The sequence below is a fragment of the Leptosomus discolor genome, chromosome 4 (assembly GCF_034619465.1).
Source record: "Leptosomus discolor isolate bLepDis1 chromosome 4, bLepDis1.hap2, whole genome shotgun sequence".
Taxonomy (NCBI): Eukaryota; Metazoa; Chordata; class Aves; order Leptosomiformes; family Leptosomidae; genus Leptosomus; species Leptosomus discolor.
In genome coordinates, this window is record NC_141394.1 from 63,260,876 (window position 1) to 63,278,912 (window position 18,037).

The following is an 18,037-nucleotide window of genomic DNA, read 5'->3' on the forward strand; positions in this document are numbered from 1 at the left end:
CTCTTCCTTGCAACGAGCTGGAGTCCTCCAGTCATCGTGACTATGCCGTGTACGATGTAAATCACATCTATACCTTGAGAAAGTTCGTACAATTTCACGCTAGAAGAGATTTCCCCAACAAAATTCAGGCTAGCTAGGAGGAAAATAACTCATCCCAGCGACAGCACTACCACAGGAGTCGTTTGTCCCCTTGTAGCCCCAAAGTCTATATGGAACCTCTGTGTAAAGAGCCGTCCAGAAGTCGAGTGATTCTCCTTCCCCTCATTATTTTTTTTTGGTCATTCTGGAAGAATAGGCAAGAAAATAATTTCTGGGCCAGCAGTGCTTGGGAACTCGGAGGTGGGGGCAGGGGGAAGGGGGGAATGTCACCGTCGCCCTCAGCCTCCCGGCGGGGCGACGGCCCGCCGGGAGGCTGAGGGCGACGGTGACATTCGCGCCCCCCCCCCCCCCCCCAGCCTTGCACCGCCCCTCGCCCGGCGACGGCGGGACCCACCCCGGGGCGGTGCCGCGCTGATGTCAGGGTTCCCCGCCGGCCTTCGGTCAGCGGCACCGGTATGGCGGATCCTCTGCGGCTGTTGGTTCTCTGCACCGCTACCGCCACCTTCCTCCTCCAGCTTCCCGCCGCTCCGAGGAGGCCGCCGCGCTGTGGGCCGCCCTGTAGCTGTTGGCGGGAATCGGCGCTGTGCGTGGGGGCGGCGGGGCCGCCGCGGAGCCTCCCCGCCGGCCTGGGGTCCTTGTGAGTGAGGGGCTGAGGGGGGAAGGGGGGGGGGGGTACACGGGGGTGTGTGGGGAGGCTGTCCCGCTTGACGGGTGGGTTTTGTTATTTTTCAGGAGTCTGGTGAACGGGACCTTCTCGGAAGTCAAGGACAGGATGTTTTCTCACCTGCCCTCCCTGCAGCTGCTGTAAGTATGGCACTGAGGAGGGCAACGGCCCGTCAGGGCTTTGACCGTCCCCCCTCCGTAGGGTTGCGGGTGCTCTTGTAGAAAGGGGGGTAATGGGTAGATCCCCAGCTGGTGCAGCCACCCTGATGTAGCTGCAGTTTCATAACAGAGGGATGCATTTTCTGCTCATAAACCACTTCATAAAACATCTCTTTAGTTAGTGAAGGAGGACAAATTGTTTTTGGATGCCCTCGGTCCCTTTTTCAACTTCAGCTTTTATAAGTTTAGGGCTGAGTTCCCCCCCCCCCTCTGGAGTCATGCAGTGGCTCTCACTCCTCCTCGCTCCATGGCCAGGAGCCTCACGTTGGCTTTGGGATGTTGCGGGCGAGCAGAGGCTGCCGGGACGCACCTCGGAGGAAAACCTCTGCGCCTCGTGAAGCGCTGGTGCTGTCTGCAGTGTGACTCTGTGCTTTGGTGTCCGACTTGGCGGGTGGCCCCTCGGGTGCCTTCTGACCTGACGGACCTACAGGTGGGATGGTCCTCTGTCCCAAGGGACAGTGGTCCAGCTCCCGGCGCTCTGCAGCCCTCCCTCCTGTCCAGCCTCGGGCAAGTCATTGGGTCGTGCCTGTGTTGCAGTCAGGTGTGTGGCTGCAGGTGCTGTAGCTGACCCAAACTTGCTTTAATTTGGCTGTCCTGGGAGGCGGTGGAGGGGAAGGCACAGACAGTTGCAGTACAACTCCCCAACTCCCCTGGGGAGCCCGGGTGCTTGTTTCTCAAGTGGACGGCAGAGAAGCTGTGCTGCTGCCTGTGCCCTGCGTAGCCCGGTGCAGCCTGCCTGTAACACCTGATACCAAGCAGACCCTCCATGTCTCTCCCCAGAAGGAGCAGGCTGCCCCCAAAGCAAAGACACACTGCAAAGAAAAATTTGGCAATAAAATTCGAGGCGCGCCAGAAGCCCAGGCTAAGTGCTTGCCACAGAGCTAGAGATTAAAATTGATCTTAGCAAGAGGTAGTCAGTCCCTACAGGCATCTGGTAGCATGATGACCAGCCTTCTCTCCTCAGGCCCCCCGACCTTGTTCTCAAAGGCCTGGCTCACTATCTGTGGGGGTGGTAGCACGCTATGGAAAATGCTGGGGAGAAGTAGGCAAAGCAAGAGGTGGCGGCTTTCACCTTTAGTGTGGCACTGGTCCCAAACCCAAGTTTTTGTGGGAGTTGGGGGCCAGCACAGAGCCCTGGGCAGAGGGCAGGGGGACTTTGCTGACCTGTGAATGGGGCCAAACAGACTCTTGCCAGCTGGGAAGGAAAGGGATGGATCTAAGAGTGGGTTGAGAGAAACTGTGGGTAGAAAATGAGAGATGAGGGGAACCTGGCTTGTTTTGGATAGTGATACTGGGAAGAGGGAGGAAGAGCAGATGAAGGTTATCCCTTTTCCTTAGTTGTAGTAGATTTCCAGGAGGAGATGGTGGGGGGTGTGGGGCAGAGATCAACTGGTGACAAAGTCAGAAGTTGCCCATGTCACTTTATGCAGTAGATCAGACATGGGAGGGAGAGGGGTTTGTCGTCACCACCGCCTTGGGCCCTGACAAATTTTGTTGGTTGGTGCAATTTGTGAGTTTGTCCTTCAAACATAGGGAAAAAGAATGATTAAATGACAAAAGAGATACATGCATAATTGAGCACTTGGGTACTTCAGGACTGTGTCTTCTGTGGCAGTAGCCATGGTAAAGCACTAACGCAAGGATTTATTTTTGATGGCAGTCTGCAGTCTGTCAGGTTTCTTTGGGATAATTTAAGGACCATTTGTCTGGTATTAACATAATAACCAAGGATCACAGGGAAAGTTTGCATTTCATGTTCATTAGTCTTCTAAATTAATTTTAGTGAAATGCCTAGAACCATACAAAAAGGATAATAAGTTACTCTAATAAAGTGATTAGTGCAGATACATTCACTTGTAGCAGAAAATTCTGAGATTTTCCCAAAATGATTACTTTTGAGTAGCGTTTGATTTTTGGGCCAAATAAGAAGTTTTGCCATTTTCTTAAAAGGAAATCACTGTCTGTGCCTTTGAACAACAACACTGGAGATCGTTGTGCTTTGATACTGCAAAGGAGCTTGCCATTCCATAGCATCCTTCTCCCTGACCGCCTTGTTCTGGCTCGGGTGACCACTGCTCCGGCACAGCTCTAAGACGTTTTGTCCCTGAAGTTCACGAGGGAGGGCAAGGCAGAGCCTGGAGCCGGCAGCACGGCCCCTCTTCCTTGCTGCCCTTGGACACAGGGTTTTGCTTTGCAAGGACAGCAGGACCCTGTCTCTGGTGGTTTGGGCACATCTGCATTTCCAGCTGATGAACTGGACATGTGAACCATGTAGCCCGTTTGCAGGTCAGGCTTAGAGCATCCCCCCTGGGAACGCAGAATGAGTGAGCGCTGATCCGCCGAGCCTGCGCAAATGAGAGCTGGGCTCCCCCCTTTCTGGGAGCTCAGGAGTGCTGCTGAGATGGTCTCTTGAAAATTGTTGGTGTGCTGCAGGGGTGGTGGGCAACTGGGGTCCCCACTCACCACTCAGCAGACCTACCCTCTAGGGATGGTTTGTCCTGGTCAGGGGACCAGAGAGTCGAGGGCCAGGTTGCATTTAACCACGGTGAATGGCACAGCAAGCATTTTTCCTAGGGAGTAGTAGACATTAACTAGCATCATATTATGCCTTTGATTTTTTTTTTTAATAGACCATTCCACAGTATTTTATGTGTGCTGCATTGGTGGGGCAATATGGGCTCGAGTCAGTAAGATTAGTTTGGTCACGGGCAATAAACACAAGAGGCATAATCCAGTGTGTCAAGTTTTAATGTGCTTTCCTAATGCCTGCTCTTCATTTTCAGCTTGCTGAACTCCAACTCCTTCACTGTTATACGAGATGATGCCTTTGCTGGTCTCTTCCATCTAGAATACCTGTAAGTTTGGTATTTTATGTCTTCCCTGTCCTTTATAAATCAAGATGTTTTGATCAGTTGCCAAGACTCCTGCCATGGAGTCTTAGTCTTTACTGTGGTTCCCAGGAGCAGGCGAGATGAAGGATTTACGTTCCACTCCTGTGCGAATGTCCTTTACGATGGCTCAACATTTTTCAGAGGTTGCAGTGGATTTTTAAAATGTGCTGTCAATGCAGGGTGGCTCTGTGCAATTGCAATATGCCAAAAAAGCATTGCTGAGCAAGAGCTTGTCCTGGCTTTCCAGAACAGTGCTGTCACCATCAAGGGGTTTTGAACCTCGGGAAAGAGTTGGGGAAGGCTCTCCTGGCCTCCTGGCAGCCTGAAGAGGAGGTGTAGAGTATCTGTGTACTGCCCAGAACAACCCTGATTACCAGACTGCTTCACTTCCCCTAAACTTGCCTCTCAACTTTGTCTTTGTTCTGATATCCCACTTGATCACAGAATCACAGAATATTAGGGGTTGGAAGAGACCTCAAAAGATCATCTAGTCCAAGCCCGGTGATGCCCGTGGCATATATCTTTATATTATAAATAATTATAAATACATGAATTTATAAATATATTTCATATATAAGTTATTGTAATTATGTATGTTATTATTTAAATTTATTTAACTTTCCTTTTCTTTACTTAGTTCACTTCATTGATTTTTACATTACCTTCATTTCCCGATCTTTTTTTTTTTAGGTCATCTTTTTTTCTTTTAAAAAAAATATTAGCCCTGCTACCAGGTTATCCTCACTTCATACTCCAAAGGACTGCCATTTATCTGTGTTACCGGACATGAGCTGGGATGTTTGAAACTCTGAATATGATCTGAAAAAAAATTCATCTTTCCACCCACCTTCCTGTGCTGAAAGGTAGCTGTGGAAAACATTTCTGTCTTTTTTCTAAAGGAAGACCAATGGTCACAAAACTGATTCTTGCTAAAGTCTTGCAGGCAAGTAGGTATTAAGGTGGGGTATATTTAGGACCAATAGTCTGCTACACGCAGAGGAAGCAACAATGGAATTTGCTGACCGTGAAACAGAGGACAGTGGTCAATGGTATACGCTGAAAGCCACGATTTGGCTACATCTGGATTTTTCAGCGATAGCGAGTTATCTAACTGTTCTCTTTTCCATGTGTATACAGGGAAAAAAAAAAGTAATTTATAGAATGTTTGCAAAAAGGAAGAAAAGCATTTGTATGTTGTTTCATTAATGACTTGCTTTCAAGTACTGATGAGTCTAACATGGAGCTTGTCCGAGCAGGATATGAAGTCGTAGCAGTTGCATTGGTAACTGCAGCCAGACCCCCTGTCTGAAACAAAAAAATCCTGCCCCTCCTCAGCTGGTCAAAGGGAAAAATCTCAGTCCCTGGTTGCCAGCTGCAAACGAGGCAGCAGAGTGAAGACCGGTAAAGCCTTACAGTTTCAATTTCCTTTGGTAGCAGCGGAACAAGTGGTCTCGGTTAATGCTTGTGGTCGCACTCCCTGCCAAGTGCACAGAGCTCTTCCTCTTCCCAGCAGATCACACCTCTGCCGTTTGGGAACTGGGTGCAAGTGGCCTTTCTCTGGGGTTGTTTTTGGCCACGCAGCCGATAACACCAATACAGCTTCAATAACTCATGTCTCTCAGTTACCAGTGATCAGACCTTCCGGAGAGGAAGAAAACCCTGCTGACAAACAAGAATGTCAAGTTTCTTTGTGTACAAAGCAGTCTCTGGATGGTGAGCAGCTGGGGAGCACCCACAGCAGATACCTAAATATACCTCTCTCTCTCCCTCTCTCCAGCTGTGACCTGCTGCACTTGCAGCACTGATAGTGGCATTCAATGCACCCTTAACCTAACCAGCTCTGTGTACAGAGTCTGCATAAGACAGGTCTGATAAAGATGGAAGCTTTCCTCGTGATCAGAGTGGCGTTCCCAGGGTAGCATCCCTTCGAGGCCAGGTTTGGTGACTCAAGAATCCAGCAAATTACCGAGTCCCAGCCCAAACGTCCATCGTCTCGCTGCAGTGTGTTCAGTGAAGCCGTGTTTATTTGCACGGACGGGTGAGCTGGCGCTGTGCAGTGATGCCAGGTGCCGGCAGGGGTGTCAGGAGGCAGTCTGGCTCTCTGCTCTGCAGATAGAATTCATGTCCTCAGGCAGCCTTGTAACGGAGTACGGCTGACCCTCTTCTGACATCCCCCACGCAGACAGAACAGTTTCTTATCTGCACCCTTTGCCTGCAGTCAGGATCATGGTCACTTCATGAAGGATTTTAGCTATGCCTAAACTGCAGAACCAAGAGCACTGGTCATCTCCTGCATCCCCATCTTGACTCTCTTGAGAAGAGACCTTGGCTCATAGCATTTTTCCTCTATTTCCCTGGAAGGCGAACAAGGATACGTAGGAGGAAAGGAGACACTTTTATCCCATAAAACCTTTTATAAAGTCAGCATGCCGTTGTCTTCATCCGGGTACAGCTGTACCATGCAATATCTTGATGGCCACCTACCTGCAGTCGCTTTGCAGGGCTGATGGTGTATTTAGGGATGCGTCCTCAAGTGCTGAGGGGTCAAGGTGCTCAAATATCAGCTCTTTCTTTAAATGCTGATGTGCAGTCAGGAGGAGCAGCATGCTCCTGGAATCGATACGTGCCTGTCATTTTTTCCCCAGCGCTCAGGGCTGTGACTTGTGTGCAGCCGGGCTCCCTGCATAGGTGGTGTCCCAGCTGGAGAGAGCTGAGCTGCGGCAGCAAGAAGAAAAACAAGGCAGCAGGCTTGCCGTTTATGCAGGCTTTGGCTGTCCGCAGTTCATGTCACAGCTCTGTGGGTGTGGAGGTGGCACCGTGCGTGCAGCCATGGGAGCTCCCCGTCAGAGCGTCCGTCTGCAGCCTGGGCAGCCCCGGCACCGCTGTGCTGCCCTGTGGTTTTAAAATACGGGTGACTTGTGAGAGGAAGGTAGGACTGTAGCTTCTGCAGTCCATCTCAAAAGCCTCTCCTGTGCAGGTCTCTTGCCTCCCACAACACACCCCGAGAGGATTAACCAACAAAGGAATAGTGTTTTTTGCTTTGTTCATTTTGTTTCTCTTCTGATGAATATTTGTGTCACTTGCTGGCCCCTGTGCTGCCCAGTACCTGCATCGTTCCTTGTGGTCCACCTGAGGAAAGGGGAAAAGGGAACATGAGCAGCTCCACTGTGACTTCCCAGCCTTTAAGTCTGAAGGGGCAACCCAGAGACCTGCTGAATTTGGAGACCATAGCTTAAAGCACTGGTAATGCTAATAATAATGTTAATTAAAGTCTTTTAACATTTTTTTTTTGCCTAGATTCATTGAAGGAAACAAAATTGAAACCATTTCAAGAAATGCATTTCGTGGGCTTCGAGACCTGACTCACCTGTAAGTTATTTAACACTTGGTAGAGTAATTTGTACTTGAACAAAACTCTTCTGGGGGACTGCTGGTTTTCCTGCTTCGCAGAAAACCTACCTTCCCCTCCGTGCATCAGCTTCCTCCCACTGTCAGTAACGTGCCTTCCACAAATTAAAAACTGGCCTTAAAAAGATTCCTGCTGGGGCAGCGCTGTGGCACGTTGGGCTGCCTGCGCACACTCGCAGCTCGTGCTGGGGTGCGGCTGTGACCTGCGGATGCGACACCGGTACCGCCGTCACACTGCCTACTCCTGACTGACATTCCTGTTTCTTTTCAGCGTGCTCAGTGGTTGGTCTGTGTGTTACATTTGCACCTGGGCAATAAAAAACTGTATATTTTACTTTTACATGAGCTTCGAGCAATCACCATCCTTGAATGAGAATAATTAATATGTGCCTGTTCCTTGTAACTATTAACAGTGCCAGTGGCTGGACAGGATAATTAACAACCTGTAAGTGAGCTCATACTTAGAGTCAGCTAGACAAGAGATAGTAAAGATGCTAAGCTCTGACTTTCTTTTCTAGGTCTTTGGCCAATAACCGTCTCAAAGCTCTGCCAAGGGATGTCTTCAGTGATTTAGATTCTTTAATTGAACTGTAAGTAATGAGAATCTTTCTATTGACTGCTTCTGTCACTCTGTCATTCTGAGTTTTACCTTCTGGGTTTGTGTGGTGTTGTATCAGATATCTGCGCAGAAAAGAAATGTGCGTTTTGTTGTTCTAGCTTTTCTCATTTTAAAATTGTTTACTTGGTAGACTGCTCTAAACTAACGCTATTCCTCAAATCACTGTTGCTTCTCGTGATGCTGTACATAGCTTGCATTATTGTACTTCTTTCCAGTGTTTCATGTAAATTGTTTTTTAGGGAAAGGGAGACAATGGATTTTAAAACTACAATTTCTCTGAACATTTTTTCCTGTTATTGTTGCGTGTATTCCCTGGGATTATTTTAGTAAAAGGCATTCATTAAAAAAAAAAAAAAAAGAATGCTTTTTTTCTTGTTTTTTGTGCAGTTGTAGCACATTGCTGTGTTACTGTCAGTGTTTTCTTGTGTAAAACTGCGCTGCTAGTCAGCTTCCCCTATTTTTGGCCTGGCTTTCCCAAACAGCAAAGTATAATTGTAAGCCACAAAATTTGCCAAGGGATTGAAGAACAGGTACAGTGCTGAAATTTCACACACATTAGTAGGAGGAGGATAAATTGACTCCACATCAGCAACGACTTTAAAAATACAAGCCTTACATCTGTATTTTACTGTAACACAGAAATGGTACCAGCAAGGCTCCTCTGTCAACCAGCTGTACTGGGGTAGTTTAGGGAAGGAATGGGATTTAGCTGTGTCAGCGGTAGATGGTGGGGTGGAGGCTTGCAGCAGACAACCAGACTATCAGGATTTATTACGTTACAGTCCTAATCCTGTGAAAACTCGTAAACATGAATGACTTTACACGCGAATCACAGTGCTCTATTACTATGATTATATGTGAGCAGTTTTTCCAAGGACAACACTCAGTGAAGGAGAGTCCATAGTAAGAGAGTCCAAATAAAACTTAAGAAACTTCCGTGTTCTCAGTTCAAAAACAATTCAAGGCTACTCAGATATTTTTAAATTCAGCATGTCAAGGTGATAACAGTTCTGTAGTATTCGTATTGCTATCAACCTTTTCAAATATGTTTATTTCTGTGTGTTTTTTTAGAGATTTAAGGGGAAATAAATTTGAGTGTGACTGCAAAGCCAAGTGGTTGTTTTTGTGGTTAAAGATGACAAATTCCACTGTTTCTGATGTCCTGTGTATTGGTCCAGCAGAATATCAGGATAAGAAGTTAAATGATGTGACAAGTTTTGATTATGAATGCACCACTACAGGTATTCAGAATGTATATTTCTAAGCACACTACACATGATTAAATATCAGAAGTTCAGACTATACCCTTTTGCTTCTGTGAGCATGACCTGGGGGGAGGAAAGGGTTACATACAAAGCACTTCCAAATACTAGAACAAGCATAAAATGGGAAAATTACATTTCAAAGCCAAAGTAAGTACCGCGTTTTTATTTGGATTAAGTGATAATGGGAGAAGAGCTCTGACTATTCATATTCCAAAAGACTTGATTATGACTCACTTTGTGACTTAATTTTCATCACAGAATGCTTTCTATTATCTGGAATAAGGCCATATAGTTATGGCAGATGAGCTTTCCAAAATCTCTGTATTTCACAGAAAGCAATGAAAAGAAGTTCAAATAATGTGGCTATATCTGTTATCTTTATTCAATAGGCCACAGTTTAATAGCATCAAATGTGGCGGCAATACTGCCAGCAGTTCTTCATGGAACTCCATTAAGTTGGAGAAAAACGTCCCATAATATTCTGACTACTGTCTTGTTTAGGATCTTGATTTTTATTTTAGGTAATGTGAAGCATGCTGAAGGAAGTGAAGAGAAACTTGCATGTGGTTATGCTTATATTTTATGACCGAACAGCCGCAGTTACCTATCTTTAAATGTAGTCACATCATATAACTGAGATTATCAGCTGCGAGTATTGTTTTTCATCTTTCATGTATATGATGTCAGCACTCTGCCTTTTTTCTATACAGTAATATCAGAGGCATTTGAGCTCTCGTCTGTCATCATCAAGGCAGTCATCATCATTAAGAGACAATAGAAAAGCTGACTACTAGTAATGTAAAATAAAGTTTCAGGCCAAAGGCAATCCAAGGGCAGTATGTAAAGGAAAAGAGAATGAACTCAGAATTCAAAACTATGTCATAAGAGCAGCAGAGGTAAAGCGCGATTGTCTGCTACATAAAAGGATGTCAAAAACAGGAGAGCGATGTAGCTTAGAACGGTACCAAAGTTGTGTTCCTGTGTCTGCCAAATCACCCAGATGCAAAAGTACAAAGTAAAAGAAGGCTTTATTTCATTTCAGGCTGGTTTAAGCAATTGCGCAGCACTAACAGTGTGCGAGAGCAAGCCTTATCTACCTGGTCCTCAGACCTATACTGACCTACCTGCCCCCTGTCATCTCTTTGTACCTAGAAACCTGACTATAAGGTTGCCACAGGCAAAATTCACCCTTAATGTTAGTCCCTGTGTCCGCTGTAAGTGAAATTACACCACACATAAATCTAATTTCACATGCTGTAGGGTTTGCTGGGGACCTAAGGTGATACATGGTGCCAGGATTGCCCAGCTGAAGATTTGTTCAAATGCCCTCAGAGAAGTGCTCTCACACTCTCACGTAGCTGTACTACAGTCTTCAGATAGTAAAGGACGTTTTCAAACCAGTTATTCTCTGGCTGCTGTGAGGGAAGGCTGTGTGCCTAACCCCTCTGGCCTGGGGGTAGGCAGCAGCAGGCTTCCCAGAGCTCCAGGGCGTAGTGAAGGTGGAGGGTGCAGAAGGCATGGAGCTCTGGCATCCTTACAGCATGTCCATGTCCGAGAGTAACAGACTGTGTGCAGAAATGACCCGTAAGAGACAAAACAGAGATAAGTAGAGCAGAAATGCAGATCTTCAGGGATGTGTCACCCTTGAGATGGCATCCCCTGCACTGAACTGCAAGCTGCCTTGCTCAAGCTGTAACGCTCCGGTGGCCTTGGTGGTCTGCAGCGTCAGGCCACAGCCGCTTTTTCCTTCTGTGCCATTGCCTCCTCCAGATCCAAAGGGAGCGTAAATATGCCCATGTTCATTCCTTGAGGATTGATTAGTCATAGGCTCGGGCTTGTACCAAATTCTGAAGTAAAGCAACATACCCTGTAGGTGTATTCTCCTCTCCCACTTGGGGATGGGCAGTGCTCTGCAAGCCTTTTTCATTCATGTTAGTCTTTAGTATCTATTTCCCTCCTTTGGCAGGCATGATCAGACTTTCCATCATTTCTGGTCTCTGGTACTCAGTGTCAAGCATGACTGGATGTAGGATGTGGTAACAAAGCAGTTTGCTTGGTAAAACATGCATCTCGGTGGCTTCATCCATTCATTCTGTCCACTGAACTGCTACAATGGTAACAGGAGGAGAGATGGAGAGAGGTGCTGCCAAATTAAAAAAAAAAAAAAAAAAAAAGCCAAAGAACAAAATGGTCCTGTTGCTTCTTCACAGAGAGCGCCATTCACAGCGTCGCTGATCTGCACTTTTAACTCTTTTTGTGATAGCATCTCTCTTTTCCATTTCTCATAGCTTGCATCATGAAAGCAGGTTAAGTTGTTTCACTTTGTTTCTTGTCTTTCTCCTGCAACAGTGTGCGAGGGGACTGTGCTGTGGCTGTAAGCATACCAGGGGAACGTGTAACTTACTTCCAGGAGACTGGAAAACGGGCCTTGCACTCCCACAGTCACTGGAAACAGGCTGTGTGTGTGCCTGGGACCTGCTTTGCCCAGACCTGCAGACAGGGATCATTTCGCTGAGCTTTGGAAGCTTGGTTTCCCCTTTCTTTACCAAGCTGGGACTGTCTTCTGAAGGTGGGCCTCTCTCCCCGCCGGCTGGAAGGAAGGTAGTTTGCAAATTAAGAGTTACCTGCTCTGTACTCGCCCCTGTGCTGCCGTGGTGGGAGACAGGAAGGGGTGGCTAACACTCTGATAGCACCCTCAGGTCCCCGGTAGCCTCACCTGAAGTGGGGAAGAAGGGAAGTGAGGAGCTGCTGCCTAAACAGATCATCACTCCCTTTCTCTTTAGTGTCCTCCAGTGTTCCCTGTGCGCTCCCGCTCCTGTGTGCTGGGATCAGCCAGGGCAGGGGCTGCCGGATGGGAAATAGGCCCAACAACAGAAGTGTTGGGTCGCTCATCTGTGATGGCTCATGCCAGTTCAACAGCAGAGGGGCCAGGGGCAGAGTGGGCGGCTGGAGGATGGGGGGACCACCCCAGCCCTCTGGCTGAGAGCAGTGTTAAAGCCACGTGTCTTGAGACAGGGAGAGTGGGACTGTTCGTTGGGGCGAGAGGGAGAGAGCGGCAGCCCCTGCAGCTGACAGCACAGGGCAGGAGCGAGGGCCATGTCATCTTCCCTCTCCCGTGCAGGCTGATCCAGCTTAAAAGAGAAAAGTGTTGGGAAACGTCCCCCCTCAACCCTGTATTTACTGTACGAGCTTTTTCTAGCGTTGAAGCAAGGCATGTGGACCTGCCTGTAAAACTAAATCGAGCTCCCAAGACCTAAATTTTTGCCAAGCCTGATGTGGTAGCATCTCTTTACTGTGTGACCCTGTTCCACATGAGTGTCTGGTATTTCCAACTGGTGCTAAAAACAGCATTTATTGCTTTTTACTGATTACGACTCATGTTGTTACCCATTTTTACTCATCCAGTGACATAAAGAGCCCAATGACAGGTACAAGTAAAAATACCTGTGTTAACACTGAATCATTTCTGAATGAGCAGTGGGTTTTAACACACAGATTGATTTGTTTTCATTCGCAGATTCCTTCCAAGTGTTTCACAACTGTTCAGATTTCAAGACATGTCTTTTTCAGCATTAGTTTTTTTGGGGCTTTTTGTGTTTTTTTTTTTCTCTAAGTTTGAAAAATATTTTGATTTTCTGTGACTGTATCTGCTGTTGTTCCATCCTTAGCTGCCTTTCATGATTTATCACTTACTTCTACTCTCTACTTAGTTTGGTGTCAGTTTTCTCCAGGCCTTTTGTTACTGAGAAAATATTTTCCTACCAACATTTATGAATCAAGCCCAAACTCTGTTTATAATAGTCCCTCAAAGAATGGAGGCTGCCATTTCTTTTGCAGCTGTAGAATCTGTTCTGTTTGTTTAATGGTAGTCATCTATCTTTATTCTCCAAAAGTGTAGCTCCTCAAGGGCAAGGCTTTCAAGCATGCAGAGACAGAGAGTTCTTAATTCAAAACCAATTATTTCATAATGCACCAAAATGAGGGACTTGAGTGAGGACTTAATTACCATTCCACCAAAATCCCTAGATGCTCAGGCCCTTGCAATGTAGGAGTGCATGGTGAAGGCATGTAGCAAATGGAGCTTGAAACAGAGCGGTCTGTGCTTCTGCAGAGAAATGCCATTGTAGCAGAAGATGCATTTCCTTTTCTATATATCTGTATCATACATCACTTCAGTGCAGGCCTTCTGCCGTGTTCTAAACCCAAGTGCTGGCTTTTCCTTGTCAGCTCTCCTACACTGTTTTCTTTTTCTGATGACAATGACCTTGCCCAGCTGTCAGGCCAAAGATAAACTTCAGACCCACGCCTCCTCGCTGTGCCCCGGATTGGCTCTATGCTGACTGTTGACTTAGTCGAGGGTGAATTTTAATGTTAAATCTAGAAAGACACTTAGATTTTGAGAAAAGAATCTTGAATTTTGGAGTTACGCTCCTAATCATTACAGGTTGCTCCAACTCCTCAGTCTTAGTGTCTGGAATAAGTTTTCCACTGGATAGTAATTGGCAGGTTGGTTGTATTTTATGCCTAAACTACTTTACAATGCCCCATAAAACGTTATGTTAACCAAGTTTTTGATTACACCATTTTGTCTATGGTCTAGCCGAAATGGGGTTATCCCCAGGCAAACTTCAGATGCCATTTCACTTTCTGCCTGCTTTAGCATAACACAAATTGCTAGTGATTAAATTTGCATGACTTAAGAAGTTATTGGACTTCAGCTGGAAGTTGCTGTCTCTCAGCTTGAAAGTGATTCTAGCAAGGCCATTTCACTTGACAGGAAAGCAACTTCCAGCTGTGAGGAAAGAGGCTTCTCTCTCGATATCTTGGTTTCGTTGATACCAGCCAGCCTAGCTGGGAAATCTGATTTCTGCCACTATTTACCTATTTGATCTCCTTGGCAACTGTATTTCCAGAGGACAGTTTATCATGCCTAAAGCAGGAGATGCTTTCCCCTGTTGTTGCATGCCTAACGTGAGCACTGACACTTCCATGCTAGTCTTATAAAAAATCCAGAGTATTTCACTCATTTTTCAGTGTAAATCGTTCTAATCAATGACCGCTTACTCTGTGTTTCCAGCAAGGATGTCTCCTAACTGTTGTAAATGTATGTTTCTAGATTTTGTTGTTCACCAGATTTTGCCCTACCAGTCAGTTTCAGTGGACACGTTCAACTCAAAGAATGATGTGTTCGTAGCCATTGCACAGCCCAGCATGGAGAACTGCATGGTGCTGGAGTGGGATCACATTGAAATGAATTTCAGGAGTTACGACAATATCACAGGTATATGAACACTGGGATTCCAGTCGCTGATGAACTGTTGGTGTTTCGGGATTCGTAGGGCAAGACGAGATTTGTAGGGTGGGACTAGTTGATGGTTTTTGTCCTGAATTTCTGTTGAAAGCGTGTAGTGTTTGGACATGAGTGTCTTCATGGAGTACTGCATTTTGTTAATACATGCACATTTAACCTCGCTGTAGCACACAAACTAGGCTTTTTTTGTCTGATTTTGTAAATTGGTCTGAAGGCACAAACACTTGCTGGTAATGTCACACCATGCCCCAGCTTAGCACTCACTGCCTGAATCACACTGCAAGTTAAAGCTGAAGGAGCCCTTGCTCTTGCCAAGGTGCCTGCAAAATAGAACATAAAATACTCTACTGCATGTGGAAGGAAATAGGTCTGAAGGATGCTTCTATGGTGGGCTGGCCAGGAAAGCATGTTTCACAGCTGCAGATGACATAGAAATACTTAGACCATGGTTCTTGCCTGAAAAGATGTGCTGTAAAGCTTTCACGCTTACTTTCCATTTACAAACACGCTGTATTAGTATCCTGGCCAGATTACTTGTCAAACAAAAGCCCATGTGGATGCCAGGTGATTTTCTAATGCTGTCCCTAACCAACACTCATGGTGCTCAGTCACAACATGACAGAAGGGACAGAGTCTGTAGAGCTGTTACATGCTGCCCGATTTCCCACCTACTTCAGGCTACTGATTCTGAAGACTGAGGAGCTAAATTTATCCATGGAACATCCTTCCCTTCTGTTCCTTGTTATGCATGATAGACTATTTTTCACCTTGCATTTTGGGAAACAAAGAATATGCTGCGTCTTCACCTGATGTTGAAGTCTACAAAGGCAGCAAGCACCTACCTCCTCAGATCAGCGTGAAAGTTTACAAGATTCTACCCCTCCATCAGGAAATTTTGGAAATGAAAAATTTTGCTTTTTTAGGTTTCATTGTGTTTTGGTAGATTAGGGGGAGAATACATACCAGTGGATGTAAATTGAGAAGTCAGTGCCCCAAAGAAAGCTAGTAGAGCTCTATAGAAGCCCTGGAAATGAAGTTGAGCATTTGGGTCATTTCTGAACACAGTTGTTTGCCAGATGTATTTCACCTTCCTGCGAGTGACGTGATTAGGAGACCCTTCTGCTGAGGACTTGTGCCCTAGCTCCACACCCAGTGTAGGTGCCCAGACTCGTTTCTCGAACAACCATCCTGTGTTCCTGGAAGGCCTGAGCTTGAGCTCTGGGCTCTGAAATATAAGTGAGCAAGAGACTTTTGCCAGGGGGCACAGGCATGTAAAGAGCCTCTTGGAGAGCCTAAAGGGTGTTCTGTAGAGCTCAGGAGCCAGCCATGTTTTCCGTGGGGAGTTTCATTGCTAACTGTGTGCTTGGCATTCGGATATCTGAATTTAGCCCTTTACAACATGGGCTTATGGAGCTGAGCTGGTTGTCAAGATTGCCTTTACAGTCAACACACAGAGAATAGGTGTTGCTGTCCTCTGCAAAAGGAGACCTCTACAGGCCAGGTGAAATCTCTTCTAGAGTGCTTTTTGACTAGATTAGACCAGAAAGAGCCTGGATGATCAGCTCGAGCATTCATGACTACGCTGCAGATACCTTGAGGTACTTGAGATGAGTCCCACTCCTCCTACAGTGGGAGAGTGGTAGGTCATCCCAGGCTGGCTGTGAAACAACTGTGGGTAGGGGACCAGCAGAGGTGCCAGGGCGAGGCTTCTATAGTGACTGTGACCAAGGACGTGCAGGGAAATCTGTGCAGCTACCGTTCTACTTAAACTATGCGCTTCAGAGAGGAATTCCTCTCTTCTTCCCACAAAACCTTTCATAAATAGTCTGGCTGTTACTTTCTTGATGTGGTTCTTGTAGAGTGACTTGACATTCTCGAAACAGACCATAACCCGATCTGATCTAGTCTGGCAACTGCAATATTCCTAAGTATTTCTAGTTTAATATAATCTCAAGAATACTTAACAGAAACAACAGAGTTAGATTTATCTTTTTCATCCTGCTGTCAGGTGATATAGCCACAAGATGCATCAATATTTCTATTTATAGTAGCAAAAAGCTGACTGTGGCGCTCTTGGAGCAAGAAAAATAGACTATATTTCGTTTTTCTAGTTAAGCTGGAAAGACAGACATTCCAAGAACAAGAGAATTTCAGAGTCCTGCTGAGTCATGAGATAACAACTCTTGTTCTCTTGGAATAATAAAATTTGGCTCAAATAGTTGTTTTGGATATTAGGGGCCACGTGTTTGACCAAACACAGAAAGAAAAAGTGTTCTGGATAAAAAGAAATGAGCGTTTCAGGGTGCATCATACTTGCACACCTTGAGGGGTATGACATTTCCAACATTTGAAGTCATCTTTCCAGTTACTGGGGAGAAAAAAGCATGAAAAAAAGCTCTGACAGTGTGGAGAAGAAGACAAAATTGTGAGATGGTGCAGATTTAAAAAAGGGGAGGGGTGATTTGATAATCTGCCTGTGGTTTAAAGGGTGCTTTGTACTGTGCTAATATATGTGCTTTTTTTTTTCCTTTGGGCAATAGGTCAGTCCATAGTGGGATGTAAAGCCATTCTTGTTGGTGATCAAGTCTTTGTGGTGGTGGCACAGCTCTTTGGTGGCTCACACATTTACAAGTATGATGAAAGCTGGACAAAGTTTGTCAAATTCCAGGATATTGAAGTATCTCGCATTTCCAAGCCAAATGATATAGAGCTTTTTGAGATAGACAGTGAAATGTTTTTTGTCATAGCAGATAGCTCTAAAGCAGGTTTGTCAACAGTGTACAAGTGGAATAACAAAGGCTTTTACTCCTACCAGTCCCTCCATGAGTGGTTCAGGGACACCGATGCTGAGTTTCTCAATATAGATGGGAAATCACACTTAATCCTCTCCAGCCGTTCCCAGGTTCCCATTATACTCCAGTGGAACAAAGTTTCCAAAAAGTTTGTCCCACACAGTGAAATCCCCAACATGGAAGATGTCTTGGCTGTGAAGAGTTTCAGGATGCAAGATAACCTGTACATCACGCTCACGAGATTCATTGGTGACTCCAGAGTTATGAAATGGACTAGCAAACAGTTTGTGGAGATACAAGCTCTTCCATCCCGAGGAGCCATGACGCTGCAGCCTTTCTCCTTCAAGAACAATTACTACCTAGCCTTGGGAAGTGACTATACCTTCTCCCAGATTTACCAGTGGGATGGTGAAAAGAAGATCTTCAGATTATTTAAAGAAATCTATGTGCAAGCACCACGGTCTTTCACAGCTGTGTCCACGGATCGAAGAGATTTTTTCTTTGCCTCTAGTTTTAAAGGAAACACTCAAATATTTGAACATATCATCATTGACTTGAGTTTATGAAAAGCTGCTGGAGTGAAATTCATGTAGAATGAGATTTATACACAAACAAAACAAAAAGAGACCTTTCCAAAAACAGGGTGCACCTATCGAGTACGGTGACTTTTTCTGAACTTTTCAAAGTTGCATATTAATCAGGGATTGCATTTACTTCATTACTGCATGACATGTCCATTTTATCCTTTTTCAAAGACACTTTGCAGTCTG

The 18,037-nt window shown here is 45.8% G+C and overlaps 1 protein-coding gene across 1 annotated transcript; it reads left to right on the forward strand.

Moving 5' to 3' along the window:
- The first annotated feature begins 554 nt into the window (after window positions 1–554).
- On the forward strand, window positions 555–17,833 carry LGI2 (leucine rich repeat LGI family member 2). Its single transcript, XM_086464274.1, has 8 exons — window positions 555–736; window positions 832–903; window positions 3,765–3,836; window positions 7,170–7,241; window positions 7,799–7,870; window positions 8,971–9,140; window positions 14,281–14,445; window positions 17,016–17,833. Exons 1-8 carry the CDS (start codon window positions 555–557, stop codon window positions 17,831–17,833), a joined length of 1,623 nt encoding a protein of 540 aa, XP_086320400.1.
- Window positions 17,834–18,037: the final 204 nt, after the last annotated feature.

Bases quoted from the DNA above. Each gene is read 5' to 3' on its own strand.
- LGI2 (XM_086464274.1), top strand. From the start codon at position 555: ATGGCGGATCCTCTGCGGCTGTTGGTTCTCTGCACCGCTACCGCCACC. The intron at 904-3,764 runs GTAAGTATGGCA...CTTCATTTTCAG, and splicing joins CTGCCCTCCCTGCAGCTGCT to CTTGCTGAACTCCAACTCCT. The intron at 3,837-7,169 runs GTAAGTTTGGTA...TTTTTTGCCTAG, and splicing joins CTCTTCCATCTAGAATACCT to ATTCATTGAAGGAAACAAAA.